Genomic DNA, 22,466 nt, shown 5'->3' on the forward strand with positions numbered 1-22,466 from the left:
AAAGAAATGTTAAAATAAAACTCTATAAAATAACTCATCTGAGGGCGACCACAGATAACTTTCCAGATATATTTAGGCTAGATTTCTCTTTTAATCCAAGAAGAATGGTTGGAAAATATCCCTTTCATGTTTTCCAAACCAACAGTTCTAACAGAACACACTAGTTCTACTGCAGACAGTCCTGCAAGAGAGCAAAACACAAGAAAAAATGAGTATGTACAAACAGTGGATAAAGATAGTAGGGAACCTGGGTCCTAGATTTCATTCTACCTATTACTCATATTCTCAGGAAAAACACTTTTAACTGCTATTTTATACAAACCACTTTCCTTCTCTAGACTTGAGATTTCTTTATCACTAAAGCAAAAAGATTGAATTGGATAGTTCACAATTCTTTCTTTGTCAACATTGCATTATCTGGTATTTCTTTGCAAGAATTTTAATGCCTTACATGGTGAACTCACATGCTTATAACTTCAAAAGACTGAAACAAAGATGACTTCCATCTTTGGAGCTCCTTTTGAAGAAGGAACGATACACTAAGAAAAGGGTATGGGTAAAAACAGTAATGGAACGAAGGGGTTTTAATGTCCAGTATTAATAGAACCTTTAAATGCCAGGCATTATGTTAGGGCTAGGGACATAAAGATAAATAAAACTCAGTTTTTCCCTTAAGGGGCTCAGAATTTGTTGGGAAAACCCATGAAATAAAAAGGAAATTCCACCAAGTACAGAGTTAGAAGATGAGATATGGTAGGAACATGAAGACAGCAGTGGCCAGATAAGGCATCAAAGAGAAAGTTATTTTTGAGCTGAGACTCAAAAGATGAGTAGAATTGTGACACAGAGCTAGAGTTAATAAGAAAGGGGGAAAATATGCAGGAGGGACAAGGAAATTAACTTGCAAATTAACCCAGTGTGTAGGATTGGGAGTGGTGTGGTTCTTCCCCTACTCCTCTGGCTTCCTATCCCAACAGACCAATTTTCTTTGACCTCAAGTATTAGAGGTGTAGCTAAGCAACTATGTTCTATGCTGCAAATAGGAACTTCAGCTCTGTTCTTCCAGAAAACCACAGCTATATTTCCTGGATTACTTTGTTGACATAAAAGGTTTATGAGAAGTAAAAGTATTTGTAAACTCTTTCAAATAATTTTTTAAGCTCGCTTCCCACCCCTCCTTTTCTCTGTAATGACTTGTTACTGACGTATTTTCTTCTCTGTACTGAACAAGCACTAAATCAGGCTGCTTAATTTCCTTTGTCTCTGTTTCTAACTTCTCACAGCTGAACATGTCTAGCTTTATAATATACCTTGCTTGGCAGGCAGTTAAATGGTCATCAGCATTGTTTTGAGAAGGTAGCAAAATCCAGGATATCCCTGGAGAACTGAGGTAGGTTTGTGGCCTGGAGTTAGGCGGCATCAATAATGAATGCCTCACTATTCTATCTTAGTGTTTCCTTTAATTGCTTCTGTTACCCCTGTGTGTGCTATGCTAGAAAAGGGTCTGTTAACCTGGGTAGCTGGACTCCTTCTAGGGTTCCCCATTATGTGGGAACCATGGTAAAATGGGAGTGAATATGAAGGTAAGAGACATCTTTCAAGAGCACTTTTTGAATCTGATTTTTAAAGAATAGTAATTTTCCTTATTCTTCCATTTTTCATTCTCCACCAAAAGATAGGTTGTGTTTGAGGGGGAATTTTTTTTTCTCTCTGGTCCAGATTCCTGCATGCTGCTTTAAAATGCCCTTTCTAATTGAAATGACAAAACACAAGAGAGTCTGCTCCAAAGAGAATTTGGTATGTAAAGTTATGGCTGCTCTTTTTCTGTTGGTTTCCACATGCTAAAGCTTACTGGTGCCAATTTAATATCCCTTTCCATTTTAATTTCCATTTTAATCAAGTTCTGTTTCCACCCAAACTCCGGATAATTCTTTTTACCTCATCAGTGTATTCAACTAAGGTTTCTGAAATATCTTCAGCTATGGCTCAAAGATTAGTTGGAGAAGGGAGTGGTCTAGATAAAGCCTGTGACCCTTACTCCTTCAAAGTGGTAAGTGCTTCTCTAGCCTCTTGTCTGCTCAAGGATCTTGTAATGCCATTTTAGAAAGGGTAGCTGTGACACCATATGAAAATTCAGTTTGCTACTACAGAGCAGTAGAATCCAGGACATCAGAATGTGTCTTGTTATTGGACAATTACTTTTGTCTGGTGGCCAGGAACAGGATGTAGGTTTCACAGTGATTCACTGGATAGCTTATTTTAAATAATTTAATCTTAGGAGCAGAAAGAATATGGGATAAAAGGGAGATTAATAACTCTTATATTATTATTGTGACAATTTTAAAAATAAATAAAAAATACCAAGCTTGACTGAATGATCAATATATATTTGTTGAATCAACACATGAATGAGTGGGGATGGTAATTGGATGATTAGTTATGAGATTTTGTGAAAATCATATGATTAAAGAGATAAAAGTCCTTGTACCTTATCTCTATGACATTTTCCACCAGAGATCTTACATGATTTTATCATAGAAAGAAGGTTTAAATAAATATATTTCAAATTATGGTAAATATAGATATACTGTGACACTATCCATTATAATTGACATCAACTTGGCTATCTTGGGACAAAGCATGCTTTTCCTCCAAAATAAAATAATAATAACATAACAAGAATTTTGGGCACAGAACACTTCTTAGGTCTTGTCATAGATGAGTGTGTGTGTTGGCAGACACTTGGGAATTTCAGAAAAGGCTGAATTTGATTGATAAGACCTACCGTTTCATGTTGATTCTAAGCAGACTTGGTTACTGAAGTGTCAATAGGATCTAAATGCAAGAAACACTTATGTTTAAGGCTAATCTCAGTACATAGAACTCTTAGAAATACTGTTAGAAGCATGTATTTATGGATTTGTGAGGTCTTCATAGGACAGTCTTAATCCAACTTATTTTAAAACTTAGTCAATAGATTAGCAGCAAAACATAGAAAAGATTCTGTTGCCTGCTTTAGTTAATTGTTATTTCTGAAAATCTCTTCTTAGAATAAATTCTGAAATTTTTAATGTGACCTTGCTATGGTCAAATTATTCTGCATAAAAGTCATACGTTGAAGTCCTCATTGCCAAGGTAATGATGTTAGGAGGCGGGCCTTTGTGAGGTGATGGGCACAGGGCTGTCACAAATATAATTAATTTACAAAAAATGCCTGAGAAGAGAGGTTAGATGAAAGGACAGCCTGGATGGGGAACATAGACCTTGACAGACAGCAAATCTTTGTGTGTCTTGATCCTGGACACCCTAGCCTCCAGAACTCTAAGAAATAAATTTCTGTAGTTTATTAGTTATTCAATTTATGGTGTTGTGTTATAGCAGCCCCAACAGACTAAGACAAGCCTACAAAAGCCTCACTAGCCTCATCTCATGACACTCTTAACAGTCCTGCCACATTGAGGGTTTTTTTTTTTTTAAATCCCTCAAAAACTCTGCTTTTTTTTCCACCTCAGAGCCAGAATACTTGATGTTTCTTCTTTCTAGAATTTTTTTTAATCATCCTTTGTATCTGGATAATTCTTACTCATGTTACTTCCTTAGAGAAGCTATTCCAATCTCCTGAGTATGTTCAATGCTGCTGTTAGATGAAGACAATCTTTATTTTCTTTCTCAGCCTGTATCCTACCTATAGTTTCAGTTATGTCTAAGCACTTATGCAATGTAAATTTCTCTTGGTAGTTCCATTAAGGCAGGAGCTATTTCTGAGTTACTCATTGGTATATACTCAGTATTTAGCACAGTGTTTAGTTAATAAATATTTAATGCAAATTTGTTATTGAGCAAATTATTCAGTGCTGGAAACATGCTTGAAAAGTAAAAACAGTTGCTTTGTCATATATCCATTTCTTCTTTAAATGACATTTGAGGAAAGTTGAAGTGAGAACTAGAAAGTTTTTTTAGCTCCAATACAAATTATATGAACTTGGGCCACTACTTCTGCCTGTTTGACCTCAGCTCATCAGTAGAATAGGAGGCTTCTTTATAAAGTTCAGTGTGGCAAGTATGTCATTTGTTCAGCTTACCAAAATTTTGATGCAAACTATGTAAAATGCCATTAATAAAGGTGGAATATTTTAGTTATAAAGTAAAAGCATTTCTTAAAATGCTCATATAAAATATGAGTGATTTTATAATCTTGAAAAAATATTTAGCTAGGTTTGTTTTTACGTGCATGCACTGCATGGCCTTTATATATCTTGGATAAAGAAACAGTTCAATATCCCAAACAATCACTAAGCACTTTTCACTATTGAAATGGAAAAAAACAAAAACAAAAACAAAAAAAAACTTGTATTTACAAAACAGTCTTCACCAAAGTTTAAACATTTATAGAACTTTGGCCAAATTTGTTATAAGCATCACTATATTGTTGATTTCTTTAAACCTCAGAAATATAGGAATAAATATTTGTTATTACCATCATTATGACTATAAACTATGATCTGTGAATCCTATGTAGAATGGCATTTTTGTAAACTCTTATATAATAGTTATCAGGGTTGAACCTTTTTCATTCCTAAGCCTTTAGTTTGCAAAGGGATTTTTAAATTAAAGTTATTTGATTAGAACAACAATATAATTCATATTCTTTCAAAAAAATGATGTGGTACCATTGGATAAACTTTAAGTTTCTAAGTAACTAGGATGCAAGGAAATGTTAGTACTATTCCTTGGTTACTGCTCAAACAGTATAATTTATATCAGAAAATTCAAGACAAGTGAGTGAAGATAGTAGTTATTGAAAAGCTAGTTAACATTTTAACAGATCACTTCAGAAGAATCATTCTTTTGAACCAATTTAATTTTTTAACATTTATTTTATTTATTTGAAAGTCAGGGGGAGAGAAAGAATGATATTAGTCTTCCATCTGCTGGTTCTCTCCTCAGATGGCTGCAATGGCCTGAGCTAGGTAAGGTTGAAGCCAGGGGCCAGGAGCTTCTGAGTCTCTGACGTGAGTGCAGGGTTCCAAGTACATGGCCCGTCCTCTGCTGCTTTCTCAGGTGCACTAGGAAGCAGCTGGATTGAAAGTAGAGTCCATATGGGATGCTGGCGTCATAGCATCAACTTTATCCACTACGCCATGATGCTGGCACCTAATTTAATTTACCTGGGATTAAATTTATTTATGTTTTGTTTTTAAACTCAACACCACAAAATTGTTCATTGTATATATAATAATTATAAACATGTACCACTTCTGTAGCCTCACCTATATCTCTCCTTCCAAATAGGCAATGATTTTAATATATTAAGGTAATTCATAAAATATTGATTTGATATCTGTTATTTACAAGATACCATTATTGGTACTAGACATTCAAAACTATATCTGTCATGTCTTCAATAAACTTAACATGTATATCAAGCATGTTAAGATGCATAACAGAACATAAGATTTAAAAAAAAGAAAGATACAAGGCTGATCCTGTCAGCCCTTGTCTAGACTGTTGAGGAACAACTTACTATTTTATTCCTTTTAGTATTTTTGTTGTTGTTGTTGTTGCTCTGTTTGTTCTACATAAGACCACTGGTTGAACTCTGTAATCAATGCACAATCATTCTTAGGCATTTAAAATTAACAGAAAAGTGATCTCTGTTAAACATAGGAGTGGGAATAAGAGAGGGAGGAGATATATAGGTTGGCACATGCTCACGCGGACTTACTTCCAATGGTGGAACTAGAAATGTGCCAGGGGATTTAAAATCAATCTTACCAAGGAGGCAGGTACCAATGCCAGCACACTTGGTAAAGTGATAAGTATAAATACACAACCGATCAAAAAGATAGGGTATGTGTCAAAGAGATTTCACAAATAAGACCAGTGTAAGCAAATAATGAAGGATAGAATTAAAAGGGAGAGAATGATCCTGCGGGGGAAGCAGGACACACAGCAGACTCATAGAATGGCAAATGCCCAAAACAGCACTCCTGCCTCAGAATCAACCCTTGGGACATTCGGATCTGGCTAAAAGGTCCATGAGAGTCTCACAGGCATGGAAAGCCATGACACGGTGGCAAAAAACAATCTAAATGAAAGACCCTGGTGAACAAGACCCCAGCAGAAGGAACAGGCCATCAAGGAGAAAGGCGCCTTTCTCTGAAGGAAGGAAGGAACCTCCACTGTGATACGGCCTTGACTAAACAAGTTCAGAGTCGGTGAACTCAAGGGGCTTCCATAGCCTAGACAGCTCATAGCAAGAGTCTTGGGTGATTGCTGACGTCAGAAATAAGAGTGCCAATTGTTAAATCAACAACGGGAGTCACTGGGTACATGCTCCCCACGTAGGATCTCTGTCCTTAATGTGTTTTACTATGGAACTTAAAAACACTACTAGTGGAACAATACCCTATACCTTGTGCGGTTGTGTGAATGCAGCCTGTTGAAATCCTTGCTTAGTATATACTAAGTTGATCTTCAGTATATGAAGGTAATTGAAAATGAAACTCGATAAAGGGCGGGATGGAAGAGGGAGAGTGGAGGGCCACGGGAGGGAGGGAGGTTGGGGGGGGGGGAAGCCACAACAATACAAAAGTTGCACTTTGTAAATTCACATTTATGAAATAAAAAATTTAAAAAAATCTAAGAACTATTAAAAAAAAAAGATACATGACCGGCGCCATGGCTCACTAGGCTAATCCTCCACCTGCGACGCTGGCACCCCGGGGTTCTAGTCTCCGTTGGGGCACCGGATTCTGTCGCGGTTGCTCCTCTTCCAGACCAGCTCTCTGCTGTGGCCCAGGAAGGGAGTGGAGGATGGCCCAGGTCCTTGGGGCCCTGTACCCACATGGGAGACCAGGAGAAAGCACCTGGCCCATGGCCTAGGATCGGTGCAGTGCGCCTGCCGTAGCAGCCACTTGTGGGGTGAACCAACGGAAAAAGGAAGACCTTTCTCTCTGTCTCTCTCTCTCTCACTGTCTAACTCTGCCTGTCAAAAAAAAAAAAAAAAGATACAAATGAAGTGTTAAGGATCTATCTTCTACATCTCTTACAGGACTATGTACTTGGGCTACGACTGACTTCTTTTCAGCTCCTAATATAGAGCTTTACACACAGAACACATTCAACTGATATTGCTCAGACAGTGAGGTTTGAAATTGTTTTGTGAACTTATATTCAACCAATGACAACATCCAAGTAAAATCTAAAATATTCAATCCGAAGATAATGCTATTTGAAACTAAAATATAATGCTTTATTAGATGGAATGTGATATTTTAATCCTCATGAGTGTCTTTTATTTTTTCATTGGATAATATTTTCTGATATTATCTGAATGTTCATTCTATTAAATATTAACTGATGTCCTACTGTATGGTCTACCCAGCTCTACATTTTGCAGCATGTGGCTCTACTGCTAGTCTCTGATATACAGCAAGCTCTGAGGAATATTTTTTGGTAAGGTCTTACCATTCTGGAAGTATAACCTACTGGAAATGGGTGTAAAAAGAGTTGTTTATCAGATTTAGAGAAAGCAATTCACACTACTCTGTTTCTACAAAGTAACTGTATTGTTAAACCAATCTGAAGGATCATTGAATTGAGTCAACTTCAAAAAAACATTGATTTGTTTCCAAAGAGTTGTTTCTCTGTATTTTTTTCATTAGTTGAGTTCCATGAAGGACTCAAGATTAAGTAGAATGGACTTTCTTTTGATCTTCTGAATGGTTTGTGGTAAAAATGGAAGCATGTATGATGTCTAAGACCTCTTGCCTCTCTAAGATTTCACAACTCTTTAATAGTAGTAGGGTATATACCAGCTGCTGTATAGCCAACATTTCTTCAACTGTCAACCATCTCCTCTCCTTTCAGTACAGAACTTTTCTTCACTGGCTTGACTCAAGCAGAAATTTTATAGAAACTGTCCCATTTGGCAGACACTTGGCTGGATTTCAAAGGAAAAAGATACAACAGAATAAAAATGGAATTAAAAAAGACAGTCTTTTTTTTTTTTTTGCCTAAGTTCTAGCAGTTTGATTGACTCTTGCTTGTGAATTTTTATTTCCACTGAGTCATTGCATACAGAATTATGAAACTTTAATTTCTTTAGAGGCTTGTTATATTAGAAAAATTGTTCCAAAGAAAGCAACAATCATGACATAAGCACATCTGGCTCTTGCAAATTATTCTTTATTAAGCTTTCATTTAATTACATGTGCTGAAAGGTCTGTTTTTGATTACTGTAATTTTTTTTATTTGTCCATCTGAATGATAGTAATGCTGGAAATTATATACAAACCACCTGTTTTTTCTCCCCTACTAATATGGCAAAGTTTGAGCTATTTTTTTTTTCTGTGATTGGTGAACTAGGAAGCTTTCTATTTATTATTATAGAAATGTGACTATCAAGGTAATGGCTTAATCTTGATTATAAGAGGAAAAGAAAATATTTGAACGTTTTCAAGCATTAAATAGTGTTAAGATTAGAATATTTGACTTCTGGCTGACCATAGCAGATTAACTTATTTATTTATTTATTTATTTATTTATTTATTTTCGGTTTTACCCAAATCCTAATAAATTGACCATTTGGAATTATTAGGTGTAAACCTTCAAGTAGAAATAGAAAGCAAAGATAAAAAGTTATTTTGAAATAGAGAAATGTGGATAGATGAGTTATAGCTTTCTTAGCAGGCAGGAGAAAGTTGATACCTAAGCTTTAAGAGTAGAAAGCCAAAAGGAATCAAGCCCAATTGGGAACTGAACCTTTGAAATACTTATGAATTGAAGGCATCATGTATCATTGAAGGCAAGGGTAAGAGGTGGAACTAAAGAAAAGTTGACTGGTTGAAAATAGATATAAGATGATCCTTCTCTAACCTTATGCAACCTGGTAACTACCATCCTTGCATCTTTACCCCCACCCTCATGTCCCTCACTCAGCACCTAATCAGACACAAAACTGGAAGTTTATTCTCTTGACAAATTGAACTTCAGGGATTTTTGTCTCACAGACATTAGGTGTTGCCAAGAATGAATAATAATGACTTTCGGAAAATAGGGAGGTTACATTGATAGTCCAAACAATGAGATCCTCCAAACTGTCTCTCCTGCTTTGCTCACCTAATGACGGTATACAAGACTACCCCAACCAAGGCAAAATTTGGAGAGCTTCAAGAAAGTAGTCTCAAGTAGGAAAAGTGACCTGTAGATTTTGATATTTGAGTTTCCCTAATGAAAAAGTTGATTTTATGCAGGAGCCCATCAGTCAATAAATCCATTACCATATTAAGTTCTCCTAATGAACTATTAAGTCCATCACTCTTATACATGAAGAAACAGTGAACACCAGAGAGTTGAGAAAAGCTTCTAATATGCAAGAGGTCAAAGACCTTGGGAGAAAAGAGAGACAACAATTCAGAAAACACAAACAAATCCCAAACTGAATTAATATCATCAAACAGAACAGGTAATAGGATATTTTTTAAAAAGCCATCAGAGAACATCCTTAAGAGCATAGCAGAATTTTTAAAAATTCATAGAAGTACTGGAATATAAAGTTGAAAATTTTGGTTCTCTTACCACCTTTTCAACTTTTGCTATACTCTATGATAATTTTTTTCCAACTTTTAAAATTAAAATTTTCAGTTTTATCATAGAGTATGACAAAAGGTGAAAGGGTTGCAAAAAGAACAAAAAATAAGAAAAATAGAGGATCTATAAGGAAGTCCAACATTTGTGGAAGTTCAAGAAAGAGAACAAAAGAAGTAAATTATAAATGAAAAATGCCCCAAAAGTTTCCTAGAATTATAAGGCATGCATTTACAGATTGAAAGGTTTAAATGAATGTTCTGAACAATGAATGTGAAATTCAGCAGAAGGAAATTATAATGAAATTTCAGAAACACTTGTTAGAGATAGAAGATCCTGATATTTTCTGAGGAGAAAATAGATTACATACAAAGCAACAGAAATTAGAATGATATAGTATTTCCTTAGCAATAAGAATGAAATCAATGGAATTCAGAGGGAAAATTATTTCCAAATTGCAATTCTGTACTTGAGTTAGAGGAATATAATAGTAATGTTTTCCATGGATGAGAATTCCTAAAAAAAAATTAACTTCACAAGCATATTTCTCAGGAAGCTCTTGGAGTATATGCTCTACCAAAAAGAGACTGCTACCCAAGTGACAGGAAAATAAGATAAGCAGGAGATGAAGAATGTACTATAGGAGAGGCAAGAGGAATTCCAAGTCTCAGAGAATTGCAGTAGGCCTAAACAATAAAGCAGGTCAGACTGGAGCAGGAAGAAGAAGAATTCCAAGAAGGATGTCTCCAAGGGAAAAAAAATATATAGAATACACAAATTACCTGATACATTCAACCATTTTTGATTGAGTTTTACTGGTCTCTTGAAGAGTTTGGGAATTAATTAGTAATCACTGCATAAAAGTTAAGAAAACAAATAATAAGACAGATATTAAATCTAACAAAATTTTAAAAATTGAGAAAGAGAAAATCAAATGCATTTTAGTACATACTTCCACTGTAAATAGTGTCTTCATAAATTGATATAAAATAGCAAACATTGATCTTAAAATTTGTGATATTAACATTAAGAGTTTTGGGAGGGAAGCAAAAGAACACATGTGGGGTTGGTGATCTAAGAAATCTTACATTTCTTGATGAGTAAGGCTATAACTAGAATAAGCATTTACAGGTAATGAGATAAATGCCAGTCAAAACATTTCAATGAATTGAAGGGGATGTCCCCACTGTGTAGAGCGTGATGGGGTATGAGGGACTGGGAAGTGAAATCCCATGGCCATCGTGCCAGGCTATGGGGGCTGTGCAGTGCACATACTGGCCTGCCATTGGCTGTGCTGATTTTCTTGTTGCTTGTTTTTAAGTGTTAGAGTACTGTTGAATGTGTAAATCTATATGTAAGAATTACTTTGATAAAAGCTAAAATTAGATTAAAAGAGCTTGGCCCACCTGTCTTTCAATATCTGGCCCTATTTCAGCTAAAACAGTGCATTTTGAGGTTAATGCTAAGATTTATAATATCGGGTTTTCTGCTTCTTATGCCTAAGAGAAGAGGAACCCCATTCAGCTGAAGAGAGAGAATTTATAGGATTATTAGTTTCCCAAAGAGAACTATAGAAAATACTTCAGAAAATTCATGTAATAGCAATGGGAGTATATTGAGGCTATCCCTGGAACATGACAGGGACTGAGGAGAGAAACCAGGTGATGTGTCTGGGGTACAGAGGAAGCACTTTGGTATCTGGTTTGCGTTGAGAATCAAGTGAGCAGCTCCTGTACCAGATAAAAGAAGATTTTAGTCCGGTTTGGTTTAACGTCATTTTTAGTACTATACATCTGAGCATAATGTCTTAAGGGTTATGTTGCATTCTGGGTAGAACTAAGACCGAGAAGAGTGACTGCCATTTGGCCTCAGTGGTCGTGGGGGCAGCACTCATCATCCATAAGGATCATAATCTCCAGAGAATCAGAGTAATGTCTTTCTTACAGGGATTCCCCAGGAAAGTTAAGGATAGCTTCTTAGTTTACAAATATTAAAATAACACATGTGGACACACCAGACATATAAAGAACTTTCAATAAAGATGTTAGGCACTAGAAAGAATCTCAGAGACTACATGGTTAAATTGCTTTTTGTACAACTGAAGAAATTGTGTTCTAGAGAGATCAAGCCCTTTGTCCAGGGTCATAAAGTTGCTAGGAGGACCAGGTACAGAACCATGGCTTTGATACCCGGGCTCTGTTTTTTGTTTTGTTTCTATTATATTATTTGGTTACTCTTATTTCCCTTTTAAAAAATAGTGAAAGAGAAATTGCAAGACTATCGGAGAAATAGTTAGCTAACAATATGGTAAGTTTTTTTTTTTTTTCAACTCTATTTCAGGTGCATTTAAAGAGATCAATGTTTGTCTTCCCTGTTTTGCAGCAACTCTACGCCGCTCAGCTGGCCAGCATGCAGGTGTCACCTGGAGCAAAGATGCCGTCAACTCCACAGCCACCAAACACAGCAGGGCCAGTCTCACCTACTGGGATAAAAAATGAAAAGAGAGGGACCAGCCCTGTAACTCAAGTTAAGGTACTTTGCTTTCCAGGACTGTGGAAACAGTTTGGAAAATAGCTTCACAAGAAAGACAGTGAAGCAGGCTATGTTGGGAATAAACAGCAGGAAGCACAGCAACATAAAGGAACACCAAAATGCTCCTCTTTATGGTAAATTTCATGATTGAGGATTGAGAAACAGGTGTTTCCCTTTGGATGACAATACTGCCATATTGTGAGATCTTTACCTAAATCTGCAAACTCACTTCTCAAGAGATTTTCCCCTTTGGATTCTGGCTTTTATTTTTTAATGTTCATTGGCATGAATGGCCCTGGTTTTATTTCTAGTTCTTGTCATATTCTTGTGACACTTCTTTCATGTTCCCTAAACAGGTGGGGAGCCAACATTTAGTACCAGTGAAGAAAGATACCAAAACCTCAGATTTTAAAAAGGCAGACAAAAAAGAATCTAATGCAGGGCTTTATATACTTGGTTGATGAAGGTCTCTCTTTCAAAACTAGTTGCAAATATGGGCTCTGAGGAATGAGTGGTATCATTACTTAATCATGCCTTTGATGTCCTATAGTTGACATAGCATAAACTGGCTTGCTCAAGCTGTGTCTGGGACCTTCACAGATGTCTGTCCTCACAGAGTTTCAGTGTCTTGGAACTGGATAGCCAAGAGGTACAATACCTGCCAACAGAAAGAAACTGATGGGCCGCTCCAACCCTGTGCTGCAGCTGGTACCTCTAAGTGGTACTGGTCGGCTTTCATGATTGCATTTGCTGTCTATTTGAATTATTCAATTCAAACAGTTCAAAAAAATTTTTTATAATTGACTTATCTACTGGTAGGTATATGCAGAGTGCAGACTCAATTATAATGTGACCAAAATCCTGCATTTGGAGAAATGTTGCAATTATTAGAGCTTCACATGGAAAACACTTGAAACCTACCAAATTCAGTGTTGGATACTATACAATCACTGAAATTGGCTTATTTTTGAAAATTTGCTGATAGGAATTTTGAGATTTAAGAAAGCTCTTTAAAAAAGAACTCCAAATATCAAAGGTTGAAAAAGTGAGCATCATTAAGAGAAATAAGTCTGCTTCTTCTCCACTCAACAGAATTAATTTCATGCCACTCATTACCCAAAGAAATAGATGAACATATATATTTTTTTGCTAAAAATACTGATATAGGCCGGCGCCGCGGCTTACTTGGCTAATCCTCCGCCTGCAGCGCCGGCACGCCGGGTTCTAGTCCCGGTTGGTGTGCCGGTTCTGTCCCGGTTGCTCCTCTTCCAGTCCAGCTCTCTGCTATGGCCCGGGAAGGCAGTGGAGGATGGCCCAAGTGCTTGGGCCCTGCACCGGCATGGGAGTCCAGGAGGAAGCACCTGGCTCCTGGCTTCGGATCGGCGCAGCACGCCGGCCGTAGCAGCCATTTGGGAAGTGAACCAATGGAAGGAAGACCTTTCTCTCTGTCTCTCTCTTTCTCACTGTCTAACTCTGCCTGTCAAAAAAAAAAAAAAATACTGATATGACAATAGGCAGTCTATATTTCCAAAGCATTATTTATGGAAACATTATTTTGTCATCTAAGGGTTTGTGTTCACTAATAAGAGTCAGAACACTCAAACCCAAACCAAGGCACTTTGTCTAATCATAGTTGTTAGCATATGAACACATATCAGTGACTTGAGATATTGAATATTGAAAAATTTGAACATGAAAAAGTCATTTTATAAGTAAGCTGGCCAGCTGGACCTGTACCAAACCAAGTCTTAACTGGATGAGTAAAATATTCCTTGGTTAAATTCAAGTTTATATCTGCTTTTACCATTCTGTCTTTGTGGGCCAACTGAATTTTATTACTCATTGACCACATGTAAACTCTTAGGGAGTTCTCCATATAATTTGACTTGACTGTATTTTATGTTAATAACAAAGGAAATATTTCTTATACTTAGATTGTTTATTGTATATGTGGGTAAAAATATATAAACCAAGACATAAAGCAAATGTTTTAAATTTAAAAAATAGCTCCTGTCTATTATTGAAGAAATTCTGAAAGTGATCTGATCTTACAAGTTTGCTTAGCGAAAGAATTATGGTCACCAAAATATCTCATATTTCTCTCTGTAGTTATTCTTTACACTCTGTATATAACACAATGACTTTTTTTAAATTCAAACATGGTATAGACTAAAAGTTTGCTGAAAGTAACAAAAATATTACCTTCTTTTCTCTAGAATTTTTATCTATGGCAAATATCAACATTAGAAGTCAGAATATTTTGTCCAAATACCCAGCTCTGCCACTTTCATAGCTGTGTCCCTTGGGAAGGTTACCTCATTTCTTTCAGCCTTAGTTTTCTCCTAGGTAAAATGGAAGTTAGCATTGTTAATGACTTTTGAGTGAGATGAATACATGTGACTCTAGCATATAGTGAGAACCTCATTAATCTTTAGCAGTAGTGATGATGGTGGTAATGTTCATGATGATAATAAAGAAGACTTTGTGGCAGTTTTAGTGGTTGGAATCGAAATATCTTGGTTGTTACCAAAACAGTTCCTAACTAAACACCTGGAAGATTTCCATTTTAAAGCATGATAGAAGCACAGGAATCAGAGGTACTCTACCAGCTTAAACAATGAAAACTCAGGACAAATTTATAAAAACAAAAGATTTTCAGACATTCACAATCTTAGTACAGTGCATTCATCCCTGCCAGAAGAGAAGCAAGTGAGGCAAGAATTAACCTTGTTCTGGTTTCCTGTCTGGGGTGGGGGTGTGGGGTGGAGTCTAAACAAGTATGTGAGATGCTCAGCAGGCTCTCTGATCAGAGGGCCAGGGTTTAGGGATGCTGACATAGATACCAGAAATTAGAGCTATACAGAGAGAGGGAGAGGGGAAGGGAGAAAGAGAGGGAGAGAGAGTGAGAGCAAGAGTGAACAAGCACTCTGAAGATGTGCACAAGGTCCATCTGAGTGTTTGAGTACTGATCAGAACACGCACATGAGGAAACTTCTTGAGGCCTCTTCGCTATGGAACAGGAATAGTTCTCATTCCCCTTTGTCAGAGTGGAAAAATCTCCTGACAATGTGGGGCATCATATAGAGTCCACAGAGGCCGGCGCTGCGGCTCACTAGCTAATCCTCCGCCTGCGGTGCCGGCACACCGGGTCCTAATCCCAGTTGGGGCGCCGGATGCTGTCCCAGTTGCTCCTCTTCCACTCCAGCTCTCTGCTGTGGCCCGGGAAGGCAGTGGAGGATGGCCCAAGTGCTTGGGTCCTGCACCCACATGGGAGACCAGGAGGAAGCACCTGGCTCCTGGCCTCAGATCGGTGCAGTGCCCCGACCACAATGCACCTGCCGTAGCGGCCACTTGGGGGTGAACCAACAGAAAAAGGAAGACCTTTCTCTCTGTCTCTCTCTCTCTCATTGTCTAACTCTGCCTGTCAAGAAAATAAAATAGAGTCCACAGAAAGATAGTACCCCCTAGTGGGGCCAGATTATCCCTAAATTAATGGCTGTTGTGAAACTGCCTAACAAATCTTAAAAGTAAGCCTAAAAATATTAAATTATTCTGCATCTCAGAGTGAAGTCCACAGTATTTAAATAAACAAATAAATGTCAGTAGCCAACAATGTAAACTTCACAATGTGTAGCATCCGTTCAATAATTACCAGGACTGTAAGGCAGCAAGAAAATATGAATAATGAGGAGAAAAATCAATCATAGAAACAGATGCCAAATGAGGAAAAAAAGCTATTACTATAGGAGACTTCCACCCAGAGCCAGGAGAGTGAGTCTGCTCTCTATAAAGCACTTAGAAAACTTGACAAAACTGATAAATGCAATCATTTCAGTGTTCTGAAGGTTGACCAAAGGCATACATATACTCCGCTTTGTGTGATTATAGGCTGCTGCTGTGTGAGGACGGTTTGCTTGGGAGACTTGCCTAGGGATATTCTCTCCCCTTTCTTCCAGTTTGGTTAGCACAAAGTTTCTTTTCAGCTAAAGCAGATATGTCTGCCCTCAGTAGAAAGGGATTTGCTTGATTGGGAGTTGGTAGGTGATATTCATGCATTGTTGGTAGAAGCACTAGTCATTGAATTACAAAAGAGGGTAATAAATTAGAGTATATTTGAAGGCAAAAAAGATCTTACAAAACCGTATGTTCAAGAAGCTAGAAGAAAGTGTAAGCATATTAAAACAAGACATGGAAAACCTTAACTGAATGTCTGGAGATGAAAATTATAGTGTTTGAGATGAAAGAAACACACTGGATAGGATTAACAATAGCCTAGACATTTCAGGAGAGATTGATGAGGTACTGCCATAGCACAGTGGGTTAAACCACTGATTATGACACCAGCATCCCATATGAGTGCTGGTTCAAGTTCCAGGTGCTCAGCTTCCCACCCAGCTCCCTGCTAGTGTACCTGTGAAAGAAGAGGAAGATGGCCCAAGTGTTTGGGCCCCGACTACCATGTGGCAGACACAGATGGGTTTCATGTTCCTGGCTTCAGCATGGCCCAGCCCTGGATGTTGGGGTCATTTGGGGACTGAACCAGTGGATGGATCTTTCCGTCTCTCCCTCTCTCTCTGTAACTCTGACTTTCAAATAAATAAATAAATAAATTATTTTTTAAGAAAAGAAAAGATTAGTGAGCTTGAAGATGCGGCAATAAAACTATCCAAAATGAAACATAGAAATGGGACTTGCCAGTCCTGTGGGGCAACATTATATGATCTAAGCTGTGCAGTTGGAGCTCTAGAAGGAGGAGGAAGGACCTGAAAATGTTACAGATTTTATTAAAAATCTGACCTCATATATTTTAGAAGCTCAATGAATCCCAAATGAAACAAACATGAAGTAAACTAATTGAACACCTAACATATAAATCACTATTATTTAGATATGAGTGAAGAAAGAACAAAGGAAAGTAAATTGCAAGTAAGTACCATTGGATAATTTTGACATTTGTAATGGATATAACTGTGTTTTCTGAGAACATGTCCTAAACTAAATATAGATAAAAGTACATTGCAACATAGATATGTCAGATGGCCTATTTCCTAACAAGACAAAAGATAAAAATAAAAAATAAAATCCTAGAACCTCACTATGTTATCAGACAATTGACTTATTTTCTCTGATAGTTTAGTAGAAAGGGGGGCTGAGATTTGGAGTCCAATAAATGAGAATTCAAATTCTCTTCCTCCGTGTAAGGCCTTGGACAAGTAGTTCTTATCACTCTGACCTCTATTTTCCCATTTATAAATTTAGACTAGTGCTGCCAGCCCCGAAGTGTGGTGCTTAAGTGATCTCATAGATGCCTGTGTGAAAATGCATAGCACGGTGTTTGGCACATCACTGCCTCTCTGTGCATGTTTTGTTTCTTTCTTCTTTATGATCCTCCCTCCCTACTAGTATTTCCTGGCATCTCCTTATGCTTCCACTTAGTCAGTGATATTGGTACTGAGAGAGACCTTACAGAGGTCCTAGTGTCTGGCTGTCTTTTTAACAATGAAGAAATTGGGCCCCAGTGACCTCATATGTTTACCAAGGAGAGAATGTCCTGTTACCAAATTATTGTATGTTTTAGACAATGATATTAAAAGTAAGGTCTCTGTTCCTCCTTAGAAGTAAAATGGGAGTTAACATTTGCTGCCAATTTTAGAACACAATAGTGCTGATCTTGAAACGTTTAAATGAATGTGTTCATATTTCAACTAAACTTCCAGAAGGGTAGGAGTGTTGTTATTGATATTTTATGGCAGGATAAATGAGACAAAATAGAGACAGCAGTTTAGCTTTCAAGATCTTGGCCAAACTAGAGTCACAAATCAGATATTTGAATACTGTGCTCTGTGCAGAGGACATGTGTCTTAAAATAGCAGTTCTGTAAATATATGTAGCAAAGAATATAGTGAGTTACATTTTAAACATGAAAAATAAATTGCATATAGCATAGTATGTAAAACATAATTATAATGTATGCTTATTCTTTTCAAGAATTAATTTTAAACATGAGTAGAGACCAGAATACAGACCATGAAGAGTACCCACACCCAGAAAGCCACATGGAAGCCAGTCTGTGGCATGCGGCTCCCTGGGCAGGAGCCCAGGGGATCAGAAGGCTTTCCATGTTTCCATTTTTAAAGTACTTTCTATTGTTTGATTTAAAATATATATTAAAAAATCAGCTGCAGACACTATTTATAGTTACAGGAACTTTTCAGAGAGAATAATACGAAAGCACTACAGAGCTGCTGGAAATTTTAAATAATTCTTTTTAAATGCCCTAGGTTAATTTAGATCCCTGAAAACACATTAGGAAATTAAGCTGTAATGTGAGCTAATTCAGATTTTAATTTGGCAAAAAGAATGATCCAACTACACAGTTAATGTAAATAGAAGCATAACACAGGGAAATTAATGAGGTTTCCTTCCATTGAATCTTCAAGGAGGTAGATAATTAGCTTCTTTTGTTATTATTGTAGGAGAATGTGGCATTGTCTCTGAGGTGTAAAATAACTGTGGCTTACTAAGTGATAATGTGCTTCATTTGTCTTTTTTTTTTTTTAATAATTATTTATGTTAAACTCTCGTAGGATGAAGCTGCAGCACAGCCGCTGAATCTCTCATCCCGACCCAAGACAGCAGAGCCCGTAAAGTCCCCAACATCTCCCACCCAGAGCCTCTTCCCAGCCAGCAAAACCAGCCCTGTCAACCTGCCAAACAAAAGCAGCATCCCCAGCCCCATTGGAGGAAACTTGGGAAGAGGATCCTCTTTAGGTAAAGGGAAAAGTCAACCTCAGGAAGAGTCTGATGGATTAGGTGAAAGAAAGGACATCCGTGTAGTGACGTCTGGTCCTTGCCACCCAAAGTTTCCCTCATAAAAGACAATACTGTTGTGTTTTTCATTGAAACATTACACATCTTAGTATTTGGGTGACTAGATGTTTCGGGGAAGGTCTTAATGCAAAGCCCACTGGGGTGGATGCTTTGGCTGGTGATGACTTAGAGCCGACCAATCATAGACCTAGGGAATTCTGTGTTCTCTAACTGCTTTGCCTCTGAAGTAACTCCCCAAGGAACCAAGGACCCCAACTCAAAGCTGCCTGTCTAGAGTCTAAACTTTCTGTGAAATTGTATGTTTTCTTTTAGAAATGTAGGGAATTTCAACACCTTTTCCTGTATTCGTTCAGCATCAGAACAAATGTGAATGACACACTTCAATGACATGCATTAAATGAAACTTATCTAGGAAGACATGTCATAATGCTGCTCTCCCTTGTTGCACTCCTCTATACCTTGCCAAGTATCTCTAAGGACTTTCCCATCCTTGTATGAAAAGTATAGTATGGAAGAGAAAAATATGGGCTTTGGGAAGAAACAGCCTTGGACTCAGAGCTGTGTACCCTGGGAAAATTACTTAATCCCTTAAAATTCAGTTTTCTAATCTCTGCGAGGAGAATGTTACCTAGTTTCCATTATAAGTATTAAGAGAAAAAATTTCACATACAGTTCCTAGTACAATGTACAACACTTAGAAGGCATGCAATTGGAAAGGGTTAGAAGGAATGAATACTGAAAAATTCGCATATATGTATCTGGAGTAAACAATAAATGTGAAAGCACCTGTCAGCATTACTGAATCCTGGATCCTGCAATGCTTATTACAACAGATAAAATAATCTACACTTGTAGTTTAAAATCCAGTTTTGCCTACTTTATTTCATTTGACTTCTCACAGTAACTCTAGTGAGTTAAGACTGTTTTATCTGGCCGGCGCTGCGGCTCAATAGGCTAATCCTCTGCCTGAGGTGCTGGCACCCTGGGTTCTGGTCCCGGTTGGGGCGCCAGATTCTGTCCCGGTTGCTCCTCTTCCAGTCCAGCTCTCTGCTGTGGCCCGGGAAGGCAGTGGAGGATGGCCCAAGTGCTTGGGCCCTGCACCCGCATGGGAGACCAGGAAGAAGCACCTGGCCCCTGGCTTAGGATTGGCACAGCACGCTGGCCGCAACACGCTGGCCGTAGCGTCCACTTGGGGAGTGAACCAACGGAAAAAAGAAGACCTTTCTCTCTCTCTCTCTCTCACTGTCTAACTCTGCCTGTCAAAAACAAAAACAAAAACAAGAGTGTTTTATCATGACCTTCATTGCGGTTCTTAGAGGAAGAATGACTTGCCCACAGCCCAGCTATTCATTGGCAGAACCAGGACTGGAGTCCAGGCCTTCTCACACACAATCCAGCAGTGAATCACAGCTGGAGTGTCTACTGAACAGTGCTGAGTCTCAGTGAACCTTCTGATGATGAGATGTAGCATTTGAGACGTTAGCTGCCCAGTGGCCTCTTGAATCAGGATGCCCCTCTCAGGGGAAGAGGTGATTCCATCCCAACCCAGTGGTGTCCGTGCAGAAGAGAGAACTCCATCATTTATAGCACGTGGATTTGAAGAATATTCCTTGGCTAGACTTTTGGGAAGTTATGAAATGAGGGGGGAAAACTGCCATAAGGATAAATAATAGACTTCATCTTGAAATGGGACTCCTGTTATCCACTTCTGAATTTTACTTGCGAAGCATTTGTCTGGTATACTGAACATCATACAGTGATGACTATGTCACACCTTCCCATATAGAGCTTAAACCTCAGCAGAGCATATATTTTAGATCATGAGCTAGACATGGGCTGAAGCAACAGTACCCATGCTTAGTCAGCAGCCTTGTCCATATGATATTGGGTAGAAATAATCTTTTTACGAATAACTCCAGAACAGACGATGTAGTTATATAGCCTAAAAAAGTAACTGACTTATAAAATAAAAAAAAAAATTCCATTGAATAGCCTTGGGATTTTTCTCCTAAACTCAAATGCATATGCATATGCATTGCACATATAGGGCATGAAGTGAGCTTTATTGTAGTTTGGTTTCCTCTGTCTCTTCTGTCTATGTGAAATACACACTCACTCACACACACACACACACACGCTATGAAATGTTCATACCAGGCCTCAAATAGATTATGTTAAAATTGACCACAGCACCTGAGATCTATCAATCATCAAGCAATTGTGCCCTTTTTGTCTAAAATTGGAAGAACTTATCCAAATTATTCATTTTATCTACAGTAAAATACAGGTTATAGTTTCATCTTTTATTTTTTCATCCGTGTTGCATAGGATGTCATGAAAGTAAATATTTATTCTCACTTTATTTGGAGCTTTGTATTTATGTGAAAATCATTCCCACACACATAGCTTCCCTGTCATGATGATGGTGGCTTCGAGCAGTGGGTGTGCAGGTTGGGGGTGGGGAAGAGGTTGTCATTCTCTTGGTAAACAACTGAGGCAACATGATGAGAAGAATGCTTCATTAACCAGCCAGCAACTTGGGAGTGGAGAGTCTGGTGTGTTCTTTCCCGCCCCCTCTCTCCTGCAGTGGATGTGTGAACACACAGATACAGATGTCACCAAAATATACATGTAGTCTCACAGATGTTTTTCTACTAGGCCAGAAGCAGCTTTCCTGTATTAGCACACTAGCTATATTTGGGAAGCCTGGACAGATTATTTCTGCCCCTTCTCCAACCTCATGCCCCTTCACCCCTGCCAGTTCCCCACCAAAGGGGCTAGATTGTACACAGATTGTCTATATAACCAGAACAGATATCTCCCCTGAGTAGAGACACAGTTGGAATCTAGCAACTTTCAGCTGTGCAGAGGTAGGTGAAGAGAACTCAGGTAGCCTGGAATACTGGAGTATCCTCCAAGGGAAAACAAAAGCCCAGTCCAGCTTACTTGCCCTGATTTTCTGTGAATAATATTTTACCATTTTCTCAGTAGCAAATGTGCCCCTTCCCGGCTCAGAGAACATAGTATTCTACAGGGCCATGAACAGTAGTGGTATTTTTCAAGGGTCTAACCTCACAAGCCTCTAATAATGCATCCTGTGTATGCAGATATTCTATCCAGTCTCAACTCCCCCGCCCTGTTTGGGGATCAGGATACAGTGATGAAAGCCATTCAGGAGGCTCGGAAGATGCGAGAACAGATCCAGCGGGAGCAACAGCAGCAGCAGCCGCATGGTGTTGATGGGAAGCTGTCTTCCATGAATAATATGGGGCTGAACAACTGCAGGAATGAAAAGGTAAAACTTGCTTCCCTCCTTCACTGGATCTGCTGGAACAGAGAGATAGCCTGGTTCTCTCTCCTTTGGCTCTTTCCAGGTTCTCAAGTATCAATTTGCAGCTAAAGTTTTGAGCTTCAATCTTGAGAACTGTCCTGTATTTTATTTGAATTTGTCATGTATCACATTTAAACATTACTGCTGAGTAACAAATACACCCTTTCCCCCTCAGTGTGGG

The 22,466-nt window shown here is 38.1% G+C and overlaps 1 protein-coding gene across 16 annotated transcripts in view; it reads left to right on the top strand.

Annotated features, from left to right (window-relative positions):
• Positions 1 to 22,466, top strand: part of SOX6 (SRY-box transcription factor 6) — a 666,111-nt gene that overhangs the window by 556,154 nt on the left and 87,491 nt on the right. For all 16 annotated transcript variants that reach the window (XM_062196439.1, XM_062196440.1, XM_062196435.1 and 13 more), the window contains 3 exons: positions 11,974 to 12,123; positions 18,711 to 18,894; positions 22,062 to 22,249. In XM_062196439.1, coding sequence (XP_062052423.1) covers positions 11,974 to 12,123; positions 18,711 to 18,894; positions 22,062 to 22,249 — 522 coding nt within the window. The remainder of the gene's footprint in view (positions 1 to 11,973; positions 12,124 to 18,710; positions 18,895 to 22,061; positions 22,250 to 22,466) is intronic.

Source organism: Lepus europaeus, chromosome 7, assembly GCF_033115175.1.
Source record: "Lepus europaeus isolate LE1 chromosome 7, mLepTim1.pri, whole genome shotgun sequence".
In the NCBI taxonomy this organism is placed as follows: Eukaryota; Metazoa; Chordata; class Mammalia; order Lagomorpha; family Leporidae; genus Lepus; species Lepus europaeus.